Source organism: Archocentrus centrarchus, chromosome 15, assembly GCF_007364275.1.
Source record: "Archocentrus centrarchus isolate MPI-CPG fArcCen1 chromosome 15, fArcCen1, whole genome shotgun sequence".
NCBI classification, from domain to species: Eukaryota; Metazoa; Chordata; class Actinopteri; order Cichliformes; family Cichlidae; genus Archocentrus; species Archocentrus centrarchus.
The window spans coordinates 23636155-23659245 of NC_044360.1; the positions used below are offsets into that span (position 1 = coordinate 23636155).

At 40.3% G+C, this 23091-nt stretch overlaps 1 protein-coding gene across 3 annotated transcripts; it reads left to right on the plus strand.

Moving 5' to 3' along the window:
- Positions 1–231: 231 nt before the first annotated feature.
- On the plus strand, positions 232–22041 carry klhdc3 (kelch domain containing 3). 3 transcript variants are annotated; one of them, XM_030748370.1, is made up of 11 exons: positions 232–318; positions 1835–2101; positions 2894–3070; positions 3282–3397; positions 3490–3561; positions 6045–6258; positions 6555–6641; positions 8038–8146; positions 17368–17441; positions 18842–18920; positions 21215–22041. In XM_030748370.1, exons 2-11 carry the CDS (start codon positions 1948–1950, stop codon positions 21279–21281), a joined length of 1149 nt encoding a protein of 382 aa, XP_030604230.1. In that variant the 5' UTR covers positions 232–318; positions 1835–1947; the 3' UTR covers positions 21282–22041. The 3 variants fall into 3 exon arrangements, with proteins under 3 accessions (XP_030604230.1, XP_030604229.1, XP_030604231.1); XM_030748369.1 differs by having other exon boundaries at positions 233–318; positions 1869–2101; XM_030748371.1 differs by lacking the exons at positions 17368–17441; positions 18842–18920; positions 21215–22041 and adding an exon at positions 10735–10853 and having other exon boundaries at positions 233–318; positions 1869–2101.
- The last annotated feature ends 1050 nt before the right edge of the window (positions 22042–23091 follow it).

The window sequence follows — 23091 nt, forward strand, 5'->3', positions numbered from 1 at the left end:
CAGGTTAATCCGGCCATGCTGCATAACATCAGAGTTACAGAACGAAACCCAACCCTTAATCCCCTCTGTGCTATGTAAAAAAAAAAAAAAAAGTGTAGAAAGATGTGGCAACTGACCCATTTTGCACGTAGTACTACAGCGAGTAAGTAATTTTGTAATTTTGAGCTGAAAGACTCCCACGAGTGTTTTCCCAGGAATAAAAACAGCCGACAGGGGGTGCTAGCGGCGACTTCTCATTCCAGCACGCTTGGTGGGGACTCTCAGGGGATAGCCCTGCCTGTTTCCCTGCCTGTCAACCACAACCGGCTCGGCTTAAAGGTAGCATAATTAAACATATGTTGATGTTATTCTTTATGAACTAACTAATTTGTAACTTTGCCAAGGTTGGGAATGAATGTCTTTGTGTTAAGAGCTGCCGATTGTTTTTAATGCAGTTTACGTTAGCCCGCTAACAGCTAAATAGTTAGCATCGGCTGATTAGCTTTAGCCTAGCCTCGCAAAGCCTGGCACCTTGGCTGTCAAACAGCTGTCTGCAGTAGCACCATAGTCGTTATTGTGGTGGTGATGTTGGGAGATAAGCGACCGCGGCGACTAGTCGCTGTGCCTCAAAAGATGTATGTTATGCCTGTTAACATTAGCTAACGACTAAAGCTAGCTGGTGTATGAGACGTTCACTGGCTGTTACAACTCAGCTCTAGATTAGCTTTATCAATCAACAGTTTGTGCTTCACTGATAGGCACCGCTAGGCAAAATCTGTGTAAAAGTATGTACTCATTTTCAAACGAGTTCTGTTTACTTCATAGCCGCTGTGTACTCTGAAGTTGTCAGTGCCATTGCTAGTCATCTGATATCAACAATATGCTGTTCAGTAGGTCAGGAGGATAGGTGTTTTCTACTCAGTTCAGCTCTTAAAAAAATGCTCCAGTTGTCTGATTCTGTGTGCAAATGATAGGAGATGAGTACTGAGTAACATATGCAAAACGGACATTATCTGTGGACTTTAACTGCTAACATTTAATGACCTCGATAGGGCTCTGTTTTGACTATATTTGCACTTTTGAGGGGTAAATTTACCCATAGTGCACTTTTAAGTTTACACACTCCTCCAGAATATTGGCTTCAGTTAAGGGTCACATGCCTGTTGAGTGGATCTGGCTTGTATTGCTTCTCACAGATATGTGGGCTTGAAATAGAAAGGTCTATGTTAAATAGTTCTCTAGGGGTTTTATTTTTAAGGGTAAACAAAGGTTGGGGGTCAGTGAGAAAGAGAGTCACTGGGACAGAATAAGCAAGCGCGGGTGCGAGAGGCAAATTTACTTGTATTTTACAAGTTGTGCTTTATATCACTTAAGTTTCATTATTCAGAGCTGGAAATGTGTCTGGTTAAATATTGTTGAAGTCCCCACTGAACTAAGAGCTGCTAGTGTATTAATAGTTTTGTTATACGTGACTGCCAAGATGGAAAAATCATGGTGTTTGTTTTTTAGACATTATAAATGTGCATGAATATTTAACTAGCAGGAGTTCACTACTGCGTATAGATTGCTCAATCTAATATTAGTGTTTTTGTGCATATAGTACTGCCTAAAGGGGGCACATGTTTACTTTGAATTTAAAACCTTTGTAGTGCAGTGGGTGGGCACAAACTGAAGCGTGAATAGAAAGGAGCAGTAAGTGTAGGTCTAATCACCTCTTAAAATACTCTGCCAGCTTAGATACAGGGGCTTGTACCTGTCAGCAGCAGCAGAGTTGAGGTTAGCCCAAGGGAACAACAGTTACTCTTTGTTGTCCTTGATTGCCCCTCACAGCTCGCTCTGTTGTTCTCTTTAACAGAGTGCTGCTACTACCCTTGTTGTTGTGGTCACAGGTTTTAATGGCATTGGCTTGATGGGGGCATCAAAGTGATGGTCTAAGTGCTCACAGTCACAGAAGTGCTTGTGTGGGGAATGTTGCGCTGGACGGTGCACCTAGAAGGAGGGCCACGGAGAGTCAACCATGCTGCTGTGGCAGTGGGGCACAAGGTGTACTCCTTTGGAGGCTACTGCTCCGGGGAGGACTATGAGACACTCCGCCAGATTGATGTGCACGTCTTCAACACAGGTATGTGGTAAAGATGTATTATTAGACCTCCCAGTGTTCATAGATTTGTAAAAGTTTTCCTTTAGTTAAAAATTTATGTTTATGTAAAATGGCTTAGATTCATGCTTTTTTTTTTTTTTTTTTTTTTTTTTTTTTTTTTTTTTTTTTATTTCATTGTAAGTGGGTGCTCAACTAAAAGAGGCAGGGCAGGTTAAGAAACCGCCTTAAAATGTTGAACCTGCACTACTTGAATGATAACAGCTGGCAGTTAAACCCCATCTTTTCATTGTGGTTTGTGACATTTTTTTTTTTTTTTTTCCCTTCAGTTGCTATCACACAAACGCAGCTGTTTTCTTTAAATGGGCACATACTGGTTAAGAGGAACACTCTTAACTCATTTTGTATAGTTTTTCCCATTGTGTGGTCAGCCACCTGCTTTAGGGCTTTACAACTTCCCGGAGTATCTTGAGCCTACCTGCTATTGCCGTATCGTGAAAAGATCTATGGAGCCAAAGCTTTGAGTGTAATGGAAATGGGACCACCTTAACTACTGTTTCCTGTCATTTTGCTTTGTGTGCCTTCCCTTTGATGACTAATTTACAGCAAAGACTGTTTAAATGTAGTGACTCTTTTTATTTCTTTCTTTACTTGAATTTCTTTTTGTAAGTGACATGAACTGGCAAAAATGTCTTATGTCAGAGCTGTAGGAACTTAAGAATGACTGTCAACTTGGACTTTTTTATTGAAAAATTATTGTTTACAATAAATAAAAATTTAAAAACCAAAGTGAAAATGGTTACTTTTGTCTTTCAGTGTCATTGCGCTGGATGAAGTTGCCTCCAGTGAGGATTGCAGGTCATGAACGTGTCCGTGAAGTGCCATATATGCGTTATGGCCACACAGCTGTGCTGCTGGATGATACTATCTACCTCTGGGGCGGGCGTAACGACACAGAGGGGGCCTGCAATGTGCTCTATGCTTTTGATGTCAGTAAGTAGACCCTCGCCTAACTCGTGCTGCTGAGAGATTCAGGCTGTATTTCCTTTTGAGATGCACCTGTTTGAAGTTTAGAGTGTGATGGCAAAACGTAGAAAAAACTGTTTTATGTTAAGAGAGCTGTAGCACCTGCATGTGTGTTTTCCATTGCATGTAACGCAAATGCTCTGATCTCATTACTGTATCAACTGCAACTGCTTCATAGATAACCACAGATGGTACACACCCAAGACTTCAGGGACTGTTCCAGGAGCAAGGGATGGCCACTCGGCCTGTGTTCTGGGGAAGGCAATGTATATATTTGGAGGATATGAACAGCTGGTGAGGGGTTTGTTTCGCTCTCGCAAATATTCTCTATGAATGTTAAAATTAGATTTGATTAATCTTCTCTGCTCTCTTTATTTTTTGTTAAGGCTGACTGCTTCTCCAATGACATCCACAAGCTGGATACCACTAGCATGGTTTGGTCACTAATTAATGCCAGAGTGAGTTAAAGTCAGTAGTCGTTGTTGCCTTTAAACAATTGATAGTTATTCCTTGACAGTGTCGTGCATTGAGCATATAAAATAATAAGTCCTGATAAACACACAACCATCACCTTAAAGAAAAACAAAGAGGTTAAGTTCCCAGTGGTCATTTTGGCAGGTTACAAAGGCACTGCGATGTAGCAATGCAAAGCAGCTCCCTGGTTGGTGGCCAAGTTCAGAAAGCCTCTCAGTGGATTATATACAGTCTCCTTTTGGCAAATACTATTTGTGTTTATGCCGTCGACATGTGCATGTGATAAATGCTTGTAAAGTATATTTTAGGTATGATATGATGGAGCTGTGTATGAAGTTACTATGGAGGAAGTCAGGCCTTTCAATTCAAACAGGCCTTTCGAAAACTGTGGTGCTTACAGATTTAGCTGTGCATGTGATTGAATAATACTTTGTTTCTGCTTGGATTGTGTTCCTTTTAGGAAAATGAGAACTTCTGTGCTTTTACTTAATCCATTTTTCCTTTGGACTTTGGGATAGTTTAACATAGGGCTGCTCGATTTATGGGGGAAAAAATTCATATTCACAATTATTTTGGTCAATATTGAAATCACAGTTATTTAACATGATTACTCACTGGCTCTGTAAACAGTGTTTATTGCACTTAAGGGACAGTGAATACCTTGAAATCTAGTGCATTTCTACAATCGCTTCAAAATAAATGCTAAACTGAAAAATTTAACTGTTTATATATAAATACATTTATTATAAAATACAAATGGATAAGTAAATCAAAAGGTAGTGCTAGTTATCATGACTAATAATACTAGGAAGAAATAGGCAATAGGGGTGCGCTGCTGATTACATCCATGGAGCAAATGTTTGTAGGGACATCTCTCTGCTGTCCCTTTGCTAATCCTGCCCCACGATTGGTAGACATAGCAGATGTTATTTGATATTGGAAAGTACATGTTCCTACCCTCCCTATAGAATCCCCCCTTCCATTCCAGTCAGGCTGGCCTATTACAGCCCAGAGCAAAGAGAAAACCTGTTCGACTTCAGATTAAATCAGAATTATTCAGGCCGACACAGCAAATACTGGTTATACTGGTTATACTGGCAGGGCTGAGGTGTTTGAGTTTAAGCTGGTTAACAGATTGGTCGTGTTGCAGATGGTGCCGTTCCCACCGTGTAGCAAGTCTGTGTTAATTACCTTGTGGTCGTGTCCCAGTGTTTTACATGCGGTGCGACTGACAGAAACAAATAAAATGCTGGGACAGCGATCTCCCTACACAAATTTGCTGACATGTGTGAGTTCTTATATTGATGCTATGATTATTATTCCTTATGTTAAGACGATGACTGTTATTCTCTCGCTGATAAATTAAAAAACAAACAAACTGCAGTGTAAAAGTAGCCAGAAATGCACAGAAGGAGCTGATGGTGCTGAACAGGCCAATCACAATTGTCTCCCTGACACAAAGTTACATTTCTTGGGAGATGCAAATCAGGATACGGTGTAAATTTGCCACTTGATAATTAACAGTAATTAACACAAAATGCACTTGCACAACCCTAAGCTCCAGAAACGTCACTGGCTATCATTTTAATAATAATAATTTTTTTGTCAATTACACTGTTTTTGTGAACGTTTGGAGCTGAAATCGGAATCAAAGTTTGCTTAATTGCACAGCCCTACTTCAATGTTCTTTTGTATTAACTGTAAAACTAACTCTTTTCAGTAGTTTATTCCTCAATACTTCCTATAATGCGAGTTAAAGAGCCCACTCGTCTGCATGAAGTTGATAGGAAAACAGTGACGGCACATTCCAGAAAGGAAGGCTTGTCAAAGGCTTTAGTATGACTGTAGCGCAGCGAGTAGAGTAGAGGCTTGCCCCTGTTAGAGTTGCTTTATTATGTGAAAGCAGATCCCATTCCACAGTTGTATTATTTCTGGTACGTACAGATGGCTGAGTTATGATTCTGTGACTGGCGGTGGGGTGGCCATGCCTGGGAGGTTTGGATTTACTGTGATCTTGTAGTTGGAAAATTGGTCCCCTAGATGGCAGCGTCTACCTGAAGTCGCTTTATCCTTTTCTGGGTTAAGGGTCTGAGACAGTTGATCTTTTACATGGAACAAGTGAGTGAGCTTCAACATTGTCACTTTATGTTACACTTCAGAGAGGATTTGGTTATATTTGTGAAATGTACGGTTTTGTGTTGAAGGTTAGGACTTATTTAATTCTTTTTTTAAAAAAATTATTTTCCCCTTATCCTAGGGCCTAGTGTTGGAATAGTTAAGAAGCTGGATTTCATTCCCAGGCTTATGATCAGGATAGAATTTGGTGAAATTGTAGGATTTAATGAGGACTAGTCAGTAAAATACTAAATGTTTTGCTAAGTATGCTAAAGGTTTTTCTCTCCACTGAAACTTTGATTGTTGCTGCTACACACTTTTCCACAATCTCATGCTGATCTCTGCTTTGCAGGGCACCCCAGCACGCTGGAGAGACTTCCACTCAGCTACCATCATCGGGACAAAAATGTTTGTGTTTGGAGGGCGGGCAGATCGCCTTGGTCCCTTCCACTCCAACAATGAGGTCTACTGCAATAAGATCAGAGTGTTTGACACAGAGACCAACTGCTGGCTGACCACCCCTTCAACACAACCATTGCCAGAGGGACGCAGGAGTCATTCAGCCTGTAAGACATAAAATCAACTGTAGATCACGGTTTCATTAGACCAGCATCATAAATTACTGAGCAAGTTCTTTTACTTTGAGTTCTGTTTGTTCCAATACATTTGTAGTCCAGTTGCTTATTTACCATCATGCTGGGTTATTAAAGCTGTGAGTGTTGTACATTGCTGCGGATGGGTAACTTTGTCAGAGCATAAACAGCAATATCCAACATCTGCCACTGTTATCTGATTAAACCCTGTGCTGTGCTGCAAATATTAATCTTTGTGTTGGACCATAATTCTGTATTTATTTTTAAAGTTTCCTACAATGGAGAGCTGTACATATTTGGAGGATACAATTCCCACATGGAACGACACTTCAACGACCTTTGGAAATTCAATCCAGGTAAATTGATATTTTACTTTATTTAGATTTGGAAAGCATGCCAAGATGCTATAGAGCACTGCCACCAGTTGTTTTCCTGGGAGCACTTCTTATAAAGGTGTTTTTTTTTTTTTTAAATTCCACCCTGAGTATTTAACTAATTACAAGTAAATGCAGGACCGGGAGGACTAGTTTGTGTTGACCTATTTTTCTCCTTCATGCAAAAAAAACCCCTTGTCCTCCTTTGCTGCATAATTGTCATTCATGCAGTGGTGATTAGCTGTTCCCTTTTCACCACAAGGCCACTTTGTGTGCGTTTTTATATTTTGCAACACAAATGCTGGAAACACATTTAGTTGCTGACAAATGTTACCTGATTGGTTTTCATCTCAGTATTTTGTAGTAAAATTTTAAATTCTTCATTTTATATGTAGCGGTGACTCAAAATCTGTTGTGGATACAAATTTTGGTAACTGTTATGTACATGTGAAGTAGGTTGAATGTGAGACATGAAATAAACACAAATGGAGAATGTAACCTCTCATTTGCAGGGGAATGACGAAATGAACAGAATATATGAAAATCAAAAGAACTGGGATTCATAAGAGTTTAAAAGGGAAAAAAAAAAAAAGCTTCTGTTATGATGGTTATAGGTAGAGAAGACCAGCAATAGTCCATCATGGCATTAAGTCATATTAGAAATCCCTTTATTTGTCCCACAATGGGGAAATTTTATATATTTTATATTAAAAGTAGAGTATTAATGTAGTGAGGTCCTGAAAAAGTTAGGGCATTTAGACAGTGATGGTCATAACTGTTTTCTAAACTGTTAGTTATCTGAGAGTTGGCCATTTATGAAGTAGTGGATATGATCCTGTGTCTGTGCTGAATGAATGAATGTACCATGTACTCTGCAGTCCACTAGATGGCAGCACATTACTTTTAGTCACTGAGTCTGAATGGCCTGTTGCTATAGTGATACAGTGATGCTGTTTGGGTCAGAGACAGTCCATCCTTGTATGGCGCAAGCGAGTGAGCTTCAGCATCATCACTTATGTTGTACTTCAGGAGGATTTGTTTCCATTTCTGAAATGTAAGGGTTTTTTTTTTTTTTTGGCTTTCTCCCCTTATCGCAAAGCTTTGTCTAATAGTTTGGGAAGCTGAATGAACAGCAGGCAGTGAAAAGAAAAAGAAAAAAAAAATTAAAATTGTTTCATGTAAATTATGTAAAAGCAAAAAGTTGCTGACAGTTTGTTTCACTTCCATGATGTAACCTCAAATCCACATTTGTTGCGCTACAGATGCTTTTTAGTTTAAACAATTTCCAAAGAAGTCTATTTAGTTGTATCTATGTCCTTTATTTAATAATGTCTAGTTTTTATATATAAAATTAATTTTTGCCGTGTGTCTACACTAGAAAACTTTACGTGGAAGAAAGTTGAACCTAAAGGGAAAGGTCCATGCCCTCGAAGGCGGCAGTGCTGCTGTATGGTTGGAGATCGAATCATCCTCTTTGGAGGAACCAGGTAAGGTGCAAAATATGAGTACTTGACCTAGTTTAGAGCTCAAATTCACAAAATTGATATATTCACATATAGCTACAAAACACTTCACGTGAGCTGTATTCAGTCAGGGCAGATGGCCTGTCATCTAAGAAATCCTTCATGTTTACAACATACTCCCTTTCCAAGCAAGGAGAATGTGTACATATATAAAATGTGTCAAGTTGCATTTGTACAGTTTTGAAAGAATCCCAAGCACACACGAGTTAAAGATGACTGCTTTAATGTACTTTTCTGTTCTTACCTTCAAGCTTTCATAAAAGCACTAACTGCAGGCTATTTTCACTGAGATGTGGTTAGAAAAAGATGACAACTTTTTGTGCCCCCCCCCCCCCCCCCCCCCCCCCCAAACACACACACACACACACACACACACACACACACACAATATGCCAAACAGAGTCTGGATCCTGTAGATTACTGTCTACACTAGTGATAACCGGGGGGCTTCATAGCTGGTTAGGTGCCGCTGAGGTGGTGACGGACTTGTGATAGCCCAGTAGCCACAGGAGTAATGAGGTAGCTTACAGCATGGTCCAGAGTAGTGCATGTCCTGGGGTACTGTTATCAGCAAGACCCTGTTATCAGGGAAAACTCCACTGGGATAACTTAATGGTGGGGATCAGAAGCCTGTGGATAAGGGTACTTTCAGACCCTCTACGTCTACAGGCCCTGAAGTTCTTGAGCCACCAGCTGCTCCTGGATGTGTTTTCTAAAGCTTCACTTGCTACCACATTGTGCTGCGCGTCACACCCCAAAACACGTACAGATGTTATGTAGTACCACACATTTCAAGTCAGATGTTATGCAAAAGCATAATACAGAAAAGCTGGATGTCTAAATTTGTATCCTTTATGCTCAGGTATCAATATGGAACTGAGAATCTTAGAATGAAAATGACGAGCTCAGGATGAGTCTTATTTGTGAATGTTATCCATTGTTTAGTTACTCACCGGGATTAGGCCAAGATGGGTTTTAAGGAGTCATGATTTCCTGTTCTGAGCAGATAGGGTTGGAAAAGGGAGTGTCATGGAGCTGATGAAGGGTGCAGAGGAAGAAATCAAACACCACATAATATCTCTGACATCCTGTTTGAAAGCCCGAGGGCACTGGGGTTAACACATTCATGAATCTATCTTTACAAAAGGAAAACTTGGCTTTGTCTCTTTATAATCTGCTTGGTGGTTGCCCCATTCTTAGTCTGGAGAGATGTTTTCTGTTACTGTACAAATTGGAGCACGATCCTCACAGGCTTCAAGTAAGTTGGCCACACAGGTTCTCTTGGCCAGCATTGCTCGTTTTGTTGTTTTTAAAGCACACTTAAGCCTCTTACACACAGGAACTCCCATAAGCATGTGCACACAAACACCATCCAAGCAACTCCTACACACACTTTTTTTTTCTTTTTTTTTTGACTAGTAAAGTTGTACTTTTTAATGAACCAATTACATTTTGAACAGTGCTTTTAAAACCAGTCCCTCTTATGTTTATTTTTGCATGGCCTAACAGCGTGAGGGCCGTTAACAGGACCAGAAGGTTATTCGTGTCTGTCTTGATGCAGTTGACAAATGCTTGCACGGGCTGCCATGAATTATTTGCTGGACACCTTGCTTGTGTTTGTTGTGGGGCTCCTCATTTTGGAAAGAAGAGGAAATTGTGTTGAAATTTATAGTCCAAATGTTGTTTTCCCGAGTTGGTTGTCCTTTCAGATTGATCTAAAACAGAACCCCCCTCTGATATTTATTCCCAGTTTATTTTACCTGTAGGAATTTGTTTGGAATAATTTATCACTTTAGTGAAGGACAGTTAAACCATTAGTTCGAGCATGACTGCACTGCTTTCCAGAGGGTTACACTTTGGACTTTTTGCAACACTTTAATACAAGATGCATTTGTAAAATAAAATGTGGGCACAGCTGAATAAGACATACTGGTATTAGCAAAACATGAGATTTAAATGGAAAACACTAATTTGTGTTTTGATTTACAGCTGTTGAGCCTGGTTTCTGCTGGATGTTTAATTTGGCGCTGATAAATTTAGGTCCAGATAATCAGGATTTAGTGCAGAATACCTTACTTTTGATACATGCTTTCTCTTTGATGGTAAATGAGCAGACTGTGTGTCTGAATGAAAGGTTGGGCATTAGTGGCAGTGTGTTGAGTACCACTTGCGTCAGTGTAAACAGGACTGCTGAGCTGCAGAAAGGCGCGAAAGTCTGCCCCGTCTCTGATTTATGACCTTAGGGAGCGTTGTTTCTCACAGAGTGCAATTTGATATACCCCCAGTGCCTCTGCTACACTCATTTACTGAGACCTGCTCACTGCCCCACGAAGGACGACCCATGCATGACCAACTCCACCTGTACTGACCTTCACCTATGCGTAGAAGCAATGAGCAGCTAAAGCCTGTAGATTTGTTGCTTAATTTTCATTGTTCGAGGAACGGAACATTGCTCAAGTTGAGTTGGGTATGAAGGCAATGCCACATAGCGCTCATGTTGTCATTGTTGGCACTCTTCTCACTGTGTGTTTAATTTCTTACGACAAACCCAGGTTGAGCTAAATCGGGAAGCAGTTTAAGCCTGAGAACAGGGCATCCTATGAGGGGCAGGAAGTGAACAAGGACATGACAGCTTGGCATGCTGGGAGCAGACAGCTCGGAATCTATGAAGGGAAAACTGGCACAGGCCTGTGAACTACTTGGACCTTGCATTCATTCCATCGGTGCTTTTAGGATATATATATTTTTACCATAATGAGTGTTCATTCATCTCTGAATGCTGACTGCCTTAAAAGATTGTGTTCAAATGTTAATCTGTGATCAAAGGCTTATGTTGTCATTGCTAAATGTCAAGATCCCAGTTGTCCTAATAATTTTTTATTCATTTATTTTTGGTGCCTTTTTTTTTAAATTTTTTTTAGTCCTTCAGCACCTTCTTGTGTATACTGACAGTTTTTCAAAGGATTTCCAGTCTTTCATGGTAAGCAGCAGAGGCTGGTAGGTGTTTTAGGTCAAAGTAGCTGCCAGTTATTGAGTCGCTGTCATTATTGTATTTCAGCAAGAGCAAGTAAGATCTGATTCCTGTGTAAACTGCATTTACATTTTCAGATCGGACAGATGATGATAAAGATAGCAGAACAACATAAATGACTGCAGGAATTAATTCAAAAAGGAGTAACCCATTCAGTCAGGTGAATTTTAAACACACTGTCCTGCTTATACCAAAGACAGATGGTGGGTGCAGCGGCTGAGATGTGCAAATATAAAGCTATGTTGCTGCAACCATCCACACCAAAGAAAGTTTATGCTACCTGCTGGCAGAGTGCAGCCCAAAAGGTTAATAAAAGCTAGTAAAATTGTCAAGATAATATCCTCTGGGAATGAAACAATGAAATGGAAGTAAGTGTGTGTGCCATTGCATTGTTCTGGTGCCTCTTCAAACAATTTTAGGATGTTGGAAACTGTATATTAAGACCTTCAACAATTTACTTACTATGCATCTGACTGTCAGTGGTTAGTTTTTCTGCTGGCCTGTGTATTTGGACACTTGGTGCCTTTTTTCTGGTGTCATTTGCATTTGTTTCCATTCGTCTGGATGTCTTCACATGACTTGGTGAGTCACAGCTCTTGTTGAGCTTGCGTCAGCGTGGTACACACACTCTGCTGTGCCAGCCTTAAGACATTTGTTCCATTTTTGGCAATTTGGCTTTTTTTTTTGCAGAGTCACATGCTGACGCCATTTCTAACATTAGATGAAAAACAAACATTTGTAATATTTTTGGCTACTGTCGAGTCATTGACTGGATGAGTGGGTTAAAAGCTCTGAATGTAAGAGTATAGACTTGAATTGCTTGATTGTAAAATTCAGACAGATCTGAGTTGTCTGACCACCACTGAGAGTGAATTGCTTCTCTACATGCTCATCAAGTGGGAGACCACATAGCAGGTAATCTCACTGGTAGCCAAAACATTCCAGCTCCAAACCTCTAGTTTAATCCACCAAAATCTCACCGTGATATTTAATCTGCGTGGAATTTAACAGCTCATTTTAAAACGGCAAGTTGAGCCAGAAAGGTTCTGCAGAGTCCAGCGGTTTTTGTTTAGTAGTTCAGGAAGGTCAGAAGCCTGGTGCCTCTACCTCCTACAAGGCCTTATCAATCGCTGAAGTGGCAGATGTTACAATAGTCCATCTGTTTAAAACATGACTTGTTATCACCATGGAACCTGACTTGACACAGGCAGATTGTCGTCTCCTGACGGTTATTATACCAAAAACAGAAAACCCTGATTGCAATTTTAATATTTTAGCTTCATTAGGGTTGCTACAACTCCAGCCCTTGTCTTATAAAATCTGCCACAGTGGAAATCTGCTTCATAGATGCATGCCTGTCAGCACAACAGTCTTTGATACCACACGTTGTAATTTGGCCTTTGGTGTCAAAAGGGTACGCTGCAGAAGTTTCCTTTATTATTTGTCTGTGTGTTTTAGTATCCCTGAGATAAAGCCTGTCAAACAGCCAAGGCGACCCTATCAGGATATGGGGCATCCCGCACGTGGCGGGACAAGACCTCGGGGGAGCTCAGCAACACTGTGATTTACTCTTCAAAGACAAACTCATGATAGTATTTCATCTGCATCTTAACCCTCCTTAACCCGCTAACAGGCTGTATACGTTATGGTGTCATAGGGGTTGAGTGTTGCACAGCAGCTCAAATAAACAGCCCCACACAAACGATGCTTTGTGATGCTGTTGTCTATGTGTGTTGACATTTCTAAATAGCAGTTTAACTTTAACTAAAACACCCCTGATATTAAAGCTCAGTAGACTGATACCAGACTCCAGCCAGTTTCACACATGTACGGCATCCCTTTTAGACATTACAAGACAGGCATGCATGTTAAAATGCAGATGTCTGCATCTGGAACTTTCTGGAGCCTATTATGTCAGACTGCATTCAACTGCGCTGATTAGCACTCATGTGAGGATGGTGCTGGTTGGAGGCCAGTGAATTTGCTGTACAGGTGTTAGAGGGGGGAGGGAAAAAAAAGTATTTTTTACTCCCCCGGCTACCTGACGATGCTTGCTAGTGCTAATAACCGCGCCCACTTGCTAATTGTGGTTATGGTGAGCCAGTGAAGTTCTCAGCCCAGCGCAGCACCAGGTGATGAACCGCTGACTAAAGCTGTTACTCGCCTCCTGCACATTCTACTCTGGGAGGTCTGAAGCGGGGTATTTCTTGCTGTGTGCGACATGTAAAGGAACAAGAGAACTTTGGACAGTGATCCTGCTTTTTTGGAGTTTGTGTGGAAACTGTTTTATGTAGACAAGTAAATTACAGGCAAAGCCCACCACTCAACTTGTGTAACAGAACAATGACTGGTTCTCAGTCAGCAAGTCATGTGTATACAGTACTGCTTTACAGTGAAATGAGTGGCTTAGAGAATGATCTAACATGACATGGAACACTTTGGAGTAATAAAGGAATCTAACATGCAGAAATGGCAAGTTAACCAGTGAGTTAATAATGTGTGGATTAAAAGGATCCATGATGTATTCATCAGTATTTAGAGACTGTATCAGTATCAACCAAATATCCAAAATGAATCTGCCTGTTAGAGAGGCACATTGGACAAACCCTTTTAAAAGAACCAGTTGTGTTCAGAACTCAAAGTATTTGATCACCCCTCATTTTTCTAGGCAGCTAGGTTGATAACCCATCCTGCTAAAGGCACGCACTGTTTCCTGATAAAGAGACCAAATTACTAATTGCTTGAGATCTGCAGTACTTTTAAATGTTCTCACTAAGTCCACTTATATTTTAATCTACAGAGACTGATATTTGAGACACATTCTTCATTAGGGGTTGGCATCTCGTCTGTCTAATCTAAAGGCAAGCATTTCTCTCTCTGAGAGCCAGCTACAGGTCGTGTCTCACCCTCTACATGGGGTTTAGGTCTGGGCAGTTCTGTCTTAATCCACTGTCCAGCCACTGCCCAGGAGGGGGCACAGATAGCTGGGTAAGACGAGTTGAGACGGTGGAGATTAAGGCAAAACAAGTGGATGGGACTCTATTGAGCCATGATAACAAAGTCTGTTGGATTTTTTTAGCTTTGCTCCGAAACCATTACAAATTCATGCTGGAATCCCAGAAGTAAAAGTCCAATCAGATGATGTCTATTATGGTGTAATTTTTTCCCCCATTGTTTTTGCTTACCCTGAACATTTAAAAAAAAAAAAAAAACAAAAAAAAAAAAAAAAAAAAACAAAAGTCAAAAGAAATGACCAAACATAACTATACTTGAATATATAACTTAATTTTTAATAATGGTGCAGCTTGTACTGTTGTGGGTGTTTTTTGTGTTGTGTGTTTTTAATAAGATACCAGGACCTGGGCTGCCCATCAATTTTAGCAATAATTTATAAATGTTTGCTTGGTAGAGCATCACAGCCTGTTCTCACTGCTTCCATATGTTTTCAGTCGAGGTGCTCCAGAAATAATTTGTTGCATGTCTGGCTATCCTGATAAGGTGCTCTACAGGAAGTTGTAGTGCATGAGGAGTTCCTGTGAGTTAGATGGTTCTGATGGACCAAAGTTCAACAGGAAGTGGAGAAAGGGATGCAGATCATCACTCCCAAGAATGAGGATATGGCTAGTGAAGCCACTTAAAACACGGTTACGACAGGTCAGGTTCCAGGTATATCGTTGACACTATTTGTTTTGAGATAGCAGAGGTGTCGTGAATAGAATTTCTATCAGATCCCAATCTTTCCTTCGTCACTTCGTTTTCAGTGTTTCTGAAAGTCGGTTGCAAAAATTGTGGGCAATTAAGTTCTTTGACGCTTCAAAATGGTCCTCGGCTCTTTGGTGTTTCTTCATTAGTTTTAGGACTGTAGCTCAGCTCTTTGTTCTACACTTCTGAAACCTCGGCGTGTAAGATAATGAAGAGGAGCAGGTAGTGCATCGCTAGAGAGGACCCAGCAATTAGGTGATTAGACGCCCTCATTGAGTGTTGTTTGAAATAGCAGTCAGTGTTGTTTTTAGTTGGGGGGGCAGCATCACTCAGGCCTCATTCAGACTGGGAACCAGTAGGGGGGGAGGAGCACTTTCACACATAGTGATACTTTGCTGATCAAGTAACAAAGTGGCCCATCAAACACCAGGACGCCACATAAAGTCACACACTGTGACTTTCCCGTTTCCAAGTACTGCATCAGACGGCCATTACTGCTCCTGCCTCTACAGTCTGCTTCAGCCTTTTTTTCTTTTTGTGGCAACCCTTAAAGTATTATCATTCCCTAATTTTCTGCTGAATTTCACACCCAGACTTGCATTATCCATGACCATCCAAAGGAGCCTTATCCCAGTGGATGTAATCTTCATCTCTGTGGTTGCTCGTGTTAAAGCGTTCTCTTATCTGCACCCTTTCACACGTCAGCATCCAAAGCCGATACCCTCCCTACGGGTTTACACAGTAGTTCACAGCTACTGCAAGTTGCTCTTTAGATAGAGATGTTACTTTTCATTACTTCTGTTGTGTAGCCAGGTTGGTTGTTCATTCGCCGCACATGGTATCTAATAACTCACAATTAGCTTAATTTTTCTATGTCATACAGGCTTTAATATTGAACCACTGCCAGAGGTATTACAGAAATTAGCTTGTTCAAGTCGAGGACAGATGTATCAGAAAAAACGGACAACTGCTGAGTTAAGTAATTGGCCAGTGGATCCCAGGAGCATGGTTGGCTTGTTTAAGGACACTTGATTAACTGTAATTTCAAACAATCAAATGGCCCTGATACAACTAACAAAGTCAGTGAGTCTTACAGTTCTTTTTTCAAAGTAAATTCTCCCATAAGGGATGTTTGTGGTAACTGAATAGCTCCAGTAGTAGTTTTAAAGCTTCATGTAACTCGCATGTGCTTCTTATAAAGAGTTGATCTTTCTCTTAAATTGAAAAGCACTATTGAAATGTACCCTTTCAATCACCACAGTAATGGTAGAGCTGGCTTGGTGGTTGAGTATTCTGATAAAGGCTCCTGCTTTAAGCCTGGGTGGGTCACCTCCTGGGGGGGGGTGGGGGGCATAATGACTTCCCCAGCTGGCCCCCTGGGACGACTGAGCTCGTGCTCTGCACCTCTCCTGGCCGCTTTAAGCCACCACCATGTTTGTTTAGGGAAGATTAGCAACGTAAAACCCTTACAACATCCTGAACACGGAGCGAAAGGAAGATGCGATGAAGACAGCAGGAAAGAATGAGAGAGATTGATGGGTGGTGGCGAGACAGCGCATTGTGATCAGTAAGAGGATGGTTCAGGGCAAGAATGAAAGATGAAGAGAGACTGATTGGGTGGGAGTAAATGCAAAAAAAAAAAAAAAAGTTAATCCAAACAAGTGTTTTTTCTTTTCCTGTAGTAATGTCTGGTCTGTTAGGACATATGCCAATGACTGACTAGTCCATATGTAGCAAAAAGCATCTTTTGATTCTACTCCTAAAACTTTGCTTCTACATTTGTCACTTATTCTCCATAATAGATCCATAGAAAACAGCTTGAATACTATCTGTAACTGCCTTCTGGATGGTATAAAACTGTGAAGTGCATTTTTATCTTCTAGATGGGTCTATTTTGTTACGTTGTTATGAATATTAAAAAATAATGTGCACTGAGTGCATTTGAAAAGCTCTTACTACCTTGTGGGAATAGTCTACCTTGACTATTACAGCCTACATTATCTAAAACTAGATAATAGAATGATTTAACAGAGATACAATTTGCACTTTTTAAGCTGTGGTGCACCAGGTGTGTCCACAGGTGTCTGTGCTTAGCTGTGGCAGGAAACAGATGTGCAGTGATATCTATGGCTGCTCAGGTCTGGGAGACTATCAGCATCGGCCAGTCTGCTGTCTTACAACACTGCTCCACTTCCTGTGGCCTTAAATCACGCAGCCTGTGATAAGGAGAGCAGAGCGTTGTGTGATAGCTCTTATTGAGGACAGTCTGTGGCTCCTTGATTATGGACCTAACTGATTTAAGTAACAAGATAAATAACTGAGAGCCTTTTTGCTGGAATTCTATGAGAAGTAGGGGGGAAAGTAAGCAGTTGAGGAACAAATATCTTTTCATGCTGTGTGAATTGTGCTCATGAAAACCAAGTTAATCTTAAAGCTTTTGTTCTGTTTTCAGCCCCTGCCCAGAACAAGGAATGGGAGATGAATTCAACCTCATGGATCATTCAGACCTGTATATCCTAGACTTCAGTAAGTATTGTCACCATTGCTGTCTCTTAAGAATGTGTCTGCACTTGCAAGAGGGAGGGTGCAGTATATGCAAGGGCAATCAGTTTGACTCAATTGGCATTGATCATCTCAGTTATCATGTGAACCTGCACCTTCAGTTTAGTTTCATTGTTAAGGTGTCATGTCCATTTACAGTTCTGAGTTCACTCCCACTGCTTTCATACTGAAGAATCTTATGAAATCTTTTGTAATGCTTCTCAACAATAGATGGTAGACAGTTAGTTAGCAACTAGCTGGTAAAGTGCAACATTTTGCAGCTGAAGAGACAGTAGGTGGTCTCCACTAACTCTTGTGGGAGTTAGATTTACAAGCCTGGCAGCTTGCTTGGACAACTTGCTGGGTCTGGGGGCTTTTTTTTTTTCTTCTTTTTTCTAAATACAAGCATTAGCTGTTTATAGATTAAAAATGGCCGGTCGAACTTAAGTTTTAAAATGGAATAAAAAACAAAACAGGCAGATGTTGTATTTAACAGTATTTTACCTGTTCAGCTCATATCCATCCATTTGTCTTCTGATTATGGATTATTAAGAGATACGACGAAGGGTTAAGTAAATAATTTGCTGGTTTTCTCATCTGCTCTCGTGTGTGCAGAGACCTCTGCCAGCAGTTCAGATTGATTTGTGATGCACTAATTAAGCACATTACATCAACTTAAAAGGAATCATATTGATTTTTCTGCTAAGATGTCAGAAAAGTAAGCAAAACAAGCGTTATTGCAGGTTTAAATAAAGTCTGGCGTTTTTGTTTTTCCTCAGTAAACGATGCAGTCCTTACACCACTGCTTCATGTCTGGCCAGACCTAGTATGCCTGGCCTTGGCCCTGCGCGGTGCTATCACATGGGGCACTTCCGTCTCATGGACTACCAAATATAGTCATATCCTGCCTGCACTGGGGTAGCCTGTAATGCTGTCAGGTCACAGTTAGGGTTTGTGTAGGTGGGCTTACACAGGGACCGTATGGGACTGGCAGTACCCAGTGACAACCCCTGTGGCCTACGCCTCCTCGTGGCAGTCACGTGTGCCTTCACACTGTTTATCACTGAACATATGGTGGAACAGCCTTGCCAATGGTTGTAAATGTGAGGAAGTCTTAAGTATTATTAGAAATGTTTTTTTTTTTTTTTTAAATAAGATGATTTGTGTACTAAAGTGACACTCGCGTCATCATGCCCTGCTCGTCCTCGTACGTGAACACTTGTTGTTCTTAGCTATTGATTATTTTTACACCCTTTCATCTACATATTCTTTAGATCTGACCCGGCTGGCTCAAAGTTGAATTCCCACAGCTGAAATTGATATTAATAGCTTGAGTATGATTAGCACCACTGATCATCCTATGACTCATTGCACTCTCTTTTCAGGCCCTAATTTGAAGACTTTATGCAAAATAGCTGTCATTCAGTACAGTCTGGAGCAGTCGGGACTCCCGCATGATATCAGGTCAGACAAGCATCCTCTCCTCAAACATTAGCACTGTTCTGTCATAGAACTGACATATTGTTGTTCATGCTGTTTGTATTATGCCAGTCATTGTTGCTACTACTCAGTCTCTCTCTAATTGGGTTGTTTTTTTTCAAAAGAGGCAAATTATGACTCATTATCCTTCATTCAACTAGTGGCAAGTTTTACTCACGCTTTTGTCTGACTTACCTTAGCTAGGTCCCCGCATGTAAAAATCTGTTCATAATTATAGCTCTAATAGCATAAAGATTCGGGTACAAAAAGTCAGGCGATCATGATGAACCATTCTTATAGTGTGATCCCGTGTACAATTTGTACAAAATCCTGGCCTGTGATTCAGAGGAAAAAGACCAAAAATAAGATGTATTCCTCAGTCCGCTAGCTTAAGCATGGAAGTATTAAAAGGGAACAACTGTACATGGTGTGCAGAGAGATGGTACCGAGGGAATCAGTCTTAAAAGAACTGAAAATATGCTTCCAGTGGACTATTTAAAAACCAAAAAGTGTGCTTTACAGCTACAGACATTATATTGGCATCTTTCAATACTTTATCCTTGGAGAAATTGAACATAAAATGTTTCATGCCAAAACCTTAAAAATAATAATTAATACTTAGTTTGGTTATTTTGCTACTTTGTAACCACAGCTAAACACCAATCAAGCGAAGAGTTTGCTCTTAAGTTATTTCTTGTCACACTGATGTATCGGTTCTGAAAGCTTGTGATTTCCTGATCGAGTCTTTACTTCAAAAACAGGTCTAAATCAAACGGGTTTTGTGCTCTCATATCTGCAGATCATTTCATTGTTGCTAAATTATTTATTTAATAATTGTCAAACAAGCTTCCGTACCAGTTCAGACAGTCTGGTTCTCGGTTACCTGAGTCTAGTGATAAGAACTGTTAAGGGATCTCTTTAGTTTTGTGAGGGGAAATATAACACCTGCTGAAGTTTTTGTGCCCCTGCCTAAATATGGTACTTGGTGGGCAAGAAATCACGATGATGTGCTCTGATCTGGAGAAGGTCATCACAAAATGAATTGTAGGAAGATCATATTAATGCCACATGTGGGTATTAGTGCTGGGAGCATAAATGTTCTCTTCTAGAGATGATGACAGGATGAAATGCAATCCATGATTTTCTAGTTGAAAATCCTACAAAGGAGTTGCCACAAAAAAAAATGTAAAGCAGTTATTTTTGTCAGCATTGTGAATTAATAACGCATAATTTTCCCTTCTCACTGACTAATATCAGATTGTTTTGACGCATGACTTGCAAGAGACTAAAAGTTTGACAGCACCACTTTGATTTGTTGTGATGTTGTAATTACAGGTTTCAGAAGTTTTGATCACTGCATTTAAGCCAAAGTTTAACGCATTGAAGAAATGTTTTCTGACAGATTATCTAAAATAGAGTGGCAGGGTACCTTGCAATGAAATCTACACTGTTCCCAGTGTAATCTAGTACTGTAATAAATTGGAATATAATGATGGCTGACGAGCCATTTAAGCACATTACTATTGCCCGAAAACCTTCATCAGCTTAAAGTCTATGAATTGAGATCATTAGGAAAGGTGTTTGTCTAAAATTGGGGATTTTTGTTACACGTGGACCCTGTGGAACCTGATACTAATTACTCCTCTTAGCCTCTCATTTCTCTTGCACCGTCACTGCCACCTTGCATGCTTCCCCTCTTTGGTGTTTGCAGTTGTGTTTCTAACCTTTCAGAGGGTTTTCAGTCGGGGTCACAAGACTTTGGTTAACTCCTTTTGCCCCTCGGTGGCATCTCCAGGTCCTGTGCCAATCTCCCCTCTTAAACACACACGCGCACAACAAAAAAACGAACAAAGCCGTTTGATAGGGAGTGAGTGTGAAACCAGACCCAGTGATAACAATCTGGAGCTCAACCTCTGACCTGTCATCAGGTCAGCACTAGACCCCGTTGTCAGCTCCTGCTCCCGATGCTCGTGTTACAGTTGGGGGGCTCACTTAGGCAGGGAGGGGGCATCAGGGGAGCAAATGTCAACTGCTTGATTTTAAAATGTAAAGTTTGCTGCAATGACAAACTGTAGACAGCTTGGCATGAAGCTCAAAATGATCAATATTTCATTTGATTGTAATAACATTTGATTATAAAATTGTAAGCTAAAGATGCTTAAAGGTAGCACTGCAGTTCAGTCAGTTAAATCCAACATGTACATATATTTTTAAAATTCTTTTATTGCAGTGTAAAACTGTTTTGCCTGTCATCACTAATGCTTTGTTTTTAACTTCAGGTGGGAACTGGCAGCCATGACAACCAACAGCAACATCAGTAGGCCCATCTTCTCCTCCCATGGCTGAAGAAGCTAAAAGTGAAGCAGAACCCAGACTCTGTTTCAGGACGCTGGGCTTTTATCTTTCTAATCAAGGACTGTTTTTGTATAGTCTGGATCTCTATCCGATTTTATTTTACACACTCTACAAAGTGAGAACTTTTACTGACCAAAACATCCCACACGAGACTCCCTCGGACACCGTGGACTTTGCCAAGTCGAGGTATATTTGAACCCTTAAGATGGAAATTGTTGATGCCTGTTCACCTTTTTTCTCTTCTTTCTAGCCTCTCTAGAAATTCAATCAGCCTATGATAATCATAGACTTCTAATCTTAAGCACAGGAGGAGACGAGAACTTCAGCCAAAGGTTTTGAGAGATAGTCTCTTGGAGGATTGTCGTCCAGATGTCACACTCATGCAAATGTGAACCTTCTGTTTCAGATGTAAAGGGACTGAGATGGTTATGTTACTTGCAGCTTTAGCTTAATCGGTCATGTACAGCTATCAGGTTCACGGGCAGATGGAGCTGGTAGGTGTTGAATAGAAGGAGAATATTCTGCAATACTGGAGTGTAATGATTGCAAAATATTGGGCTGGTTTTCATTGCTGGGCCATTTCCCTTCATTATAATTCTGATGGTATCCCACTTCTTGAGTGGCTACAAGTTGATTTGCAAGGCAGCCAATGAAAACTGTCTGCCTTGTAAAGTACTCAAGTGCTTCTACCTCCCTGAATATCATTGGGTCTCTTGGATTTCCCCTACATTGAACTCCTACTTTCCCCAGAAGGATGCTTTTTTTTTTTTTTTTTTTTTTTTTTTTTTTCCTTTCTTCTTTTTTAAAAACAAGGAAGCTGGCACGTGTGTTCTTCCAAGAAATGCTGCAGTTTCACTGAAAGGGTGCCACCTGCCACACCTCTCCCATAACCCCCATGAATTTGCTTTACAGTGCCAAATATGGAAGGGAATCTTGATGCAAATATTGTGTAAGCATGTGGTCCTCGCCCACTTGATTTAGTTTGCTTGTTGTTGAGGTGGAGATCATCTAATATGTATAAGTTTAGAGACAATCCCAGTTTTCAAAGACGGGACCCTGTTACATTTGTGCACACTGACAAGTAAAATTGCATATGTTTTAAATGCATAAGGGCTGTTATTAGATTACGTACCACACTGCTTGAAGACTTGGAATTACTCAAATTGGACATTTACTTTGTGGGTTTTTACATTTTATCAGAATTTTTTATTTTTTATTTTTTTTTTTTATTTTTTTTTTTTTTTAAATCTCAGCTTCACTGCAGTAGTGAATGAACAAGGTTCTATTTTGTGTTTTAACTGTTAACACATGCCATAAAAAGACCATAACAAGCAGCGTGTGTCTGTCGGTGCCAAGCCTCTGTTCCTGCTGAACTCTCAGAACCATCAGAGCAGTGTGTGTTAACTGTCACTCACACACCAGTAAATATAAACTTTGTGGGTTTTTTTTTTTTTTTTTCCTCCCTTTCTCTCTTTAGTTTTGAGCAACTACAATGTATCAGGCTTTGCATACACAGACAATCCTCGACTATAATGAAAAATTTTTTTTTTTTTTTTTTTGCTTTTCTTTGTTGACATCAAAACCTACTGACACCTAAATTAAGTGATATTGTGACAATGTAAGAATTAATATACTGTAGCCACACACTTGTGAGCATGTTGTTAAATGCTGGTCTTTGGGACCAAGTTCTGCTGCTTTCACTCTCTTATTAGCTGGTTGATCTTAAAAACCGGCAGGGCTCTGAGTCCCAAATAACAGGATTTAATAACACTGACCTACATCCTAAATGTTTACAATTCTA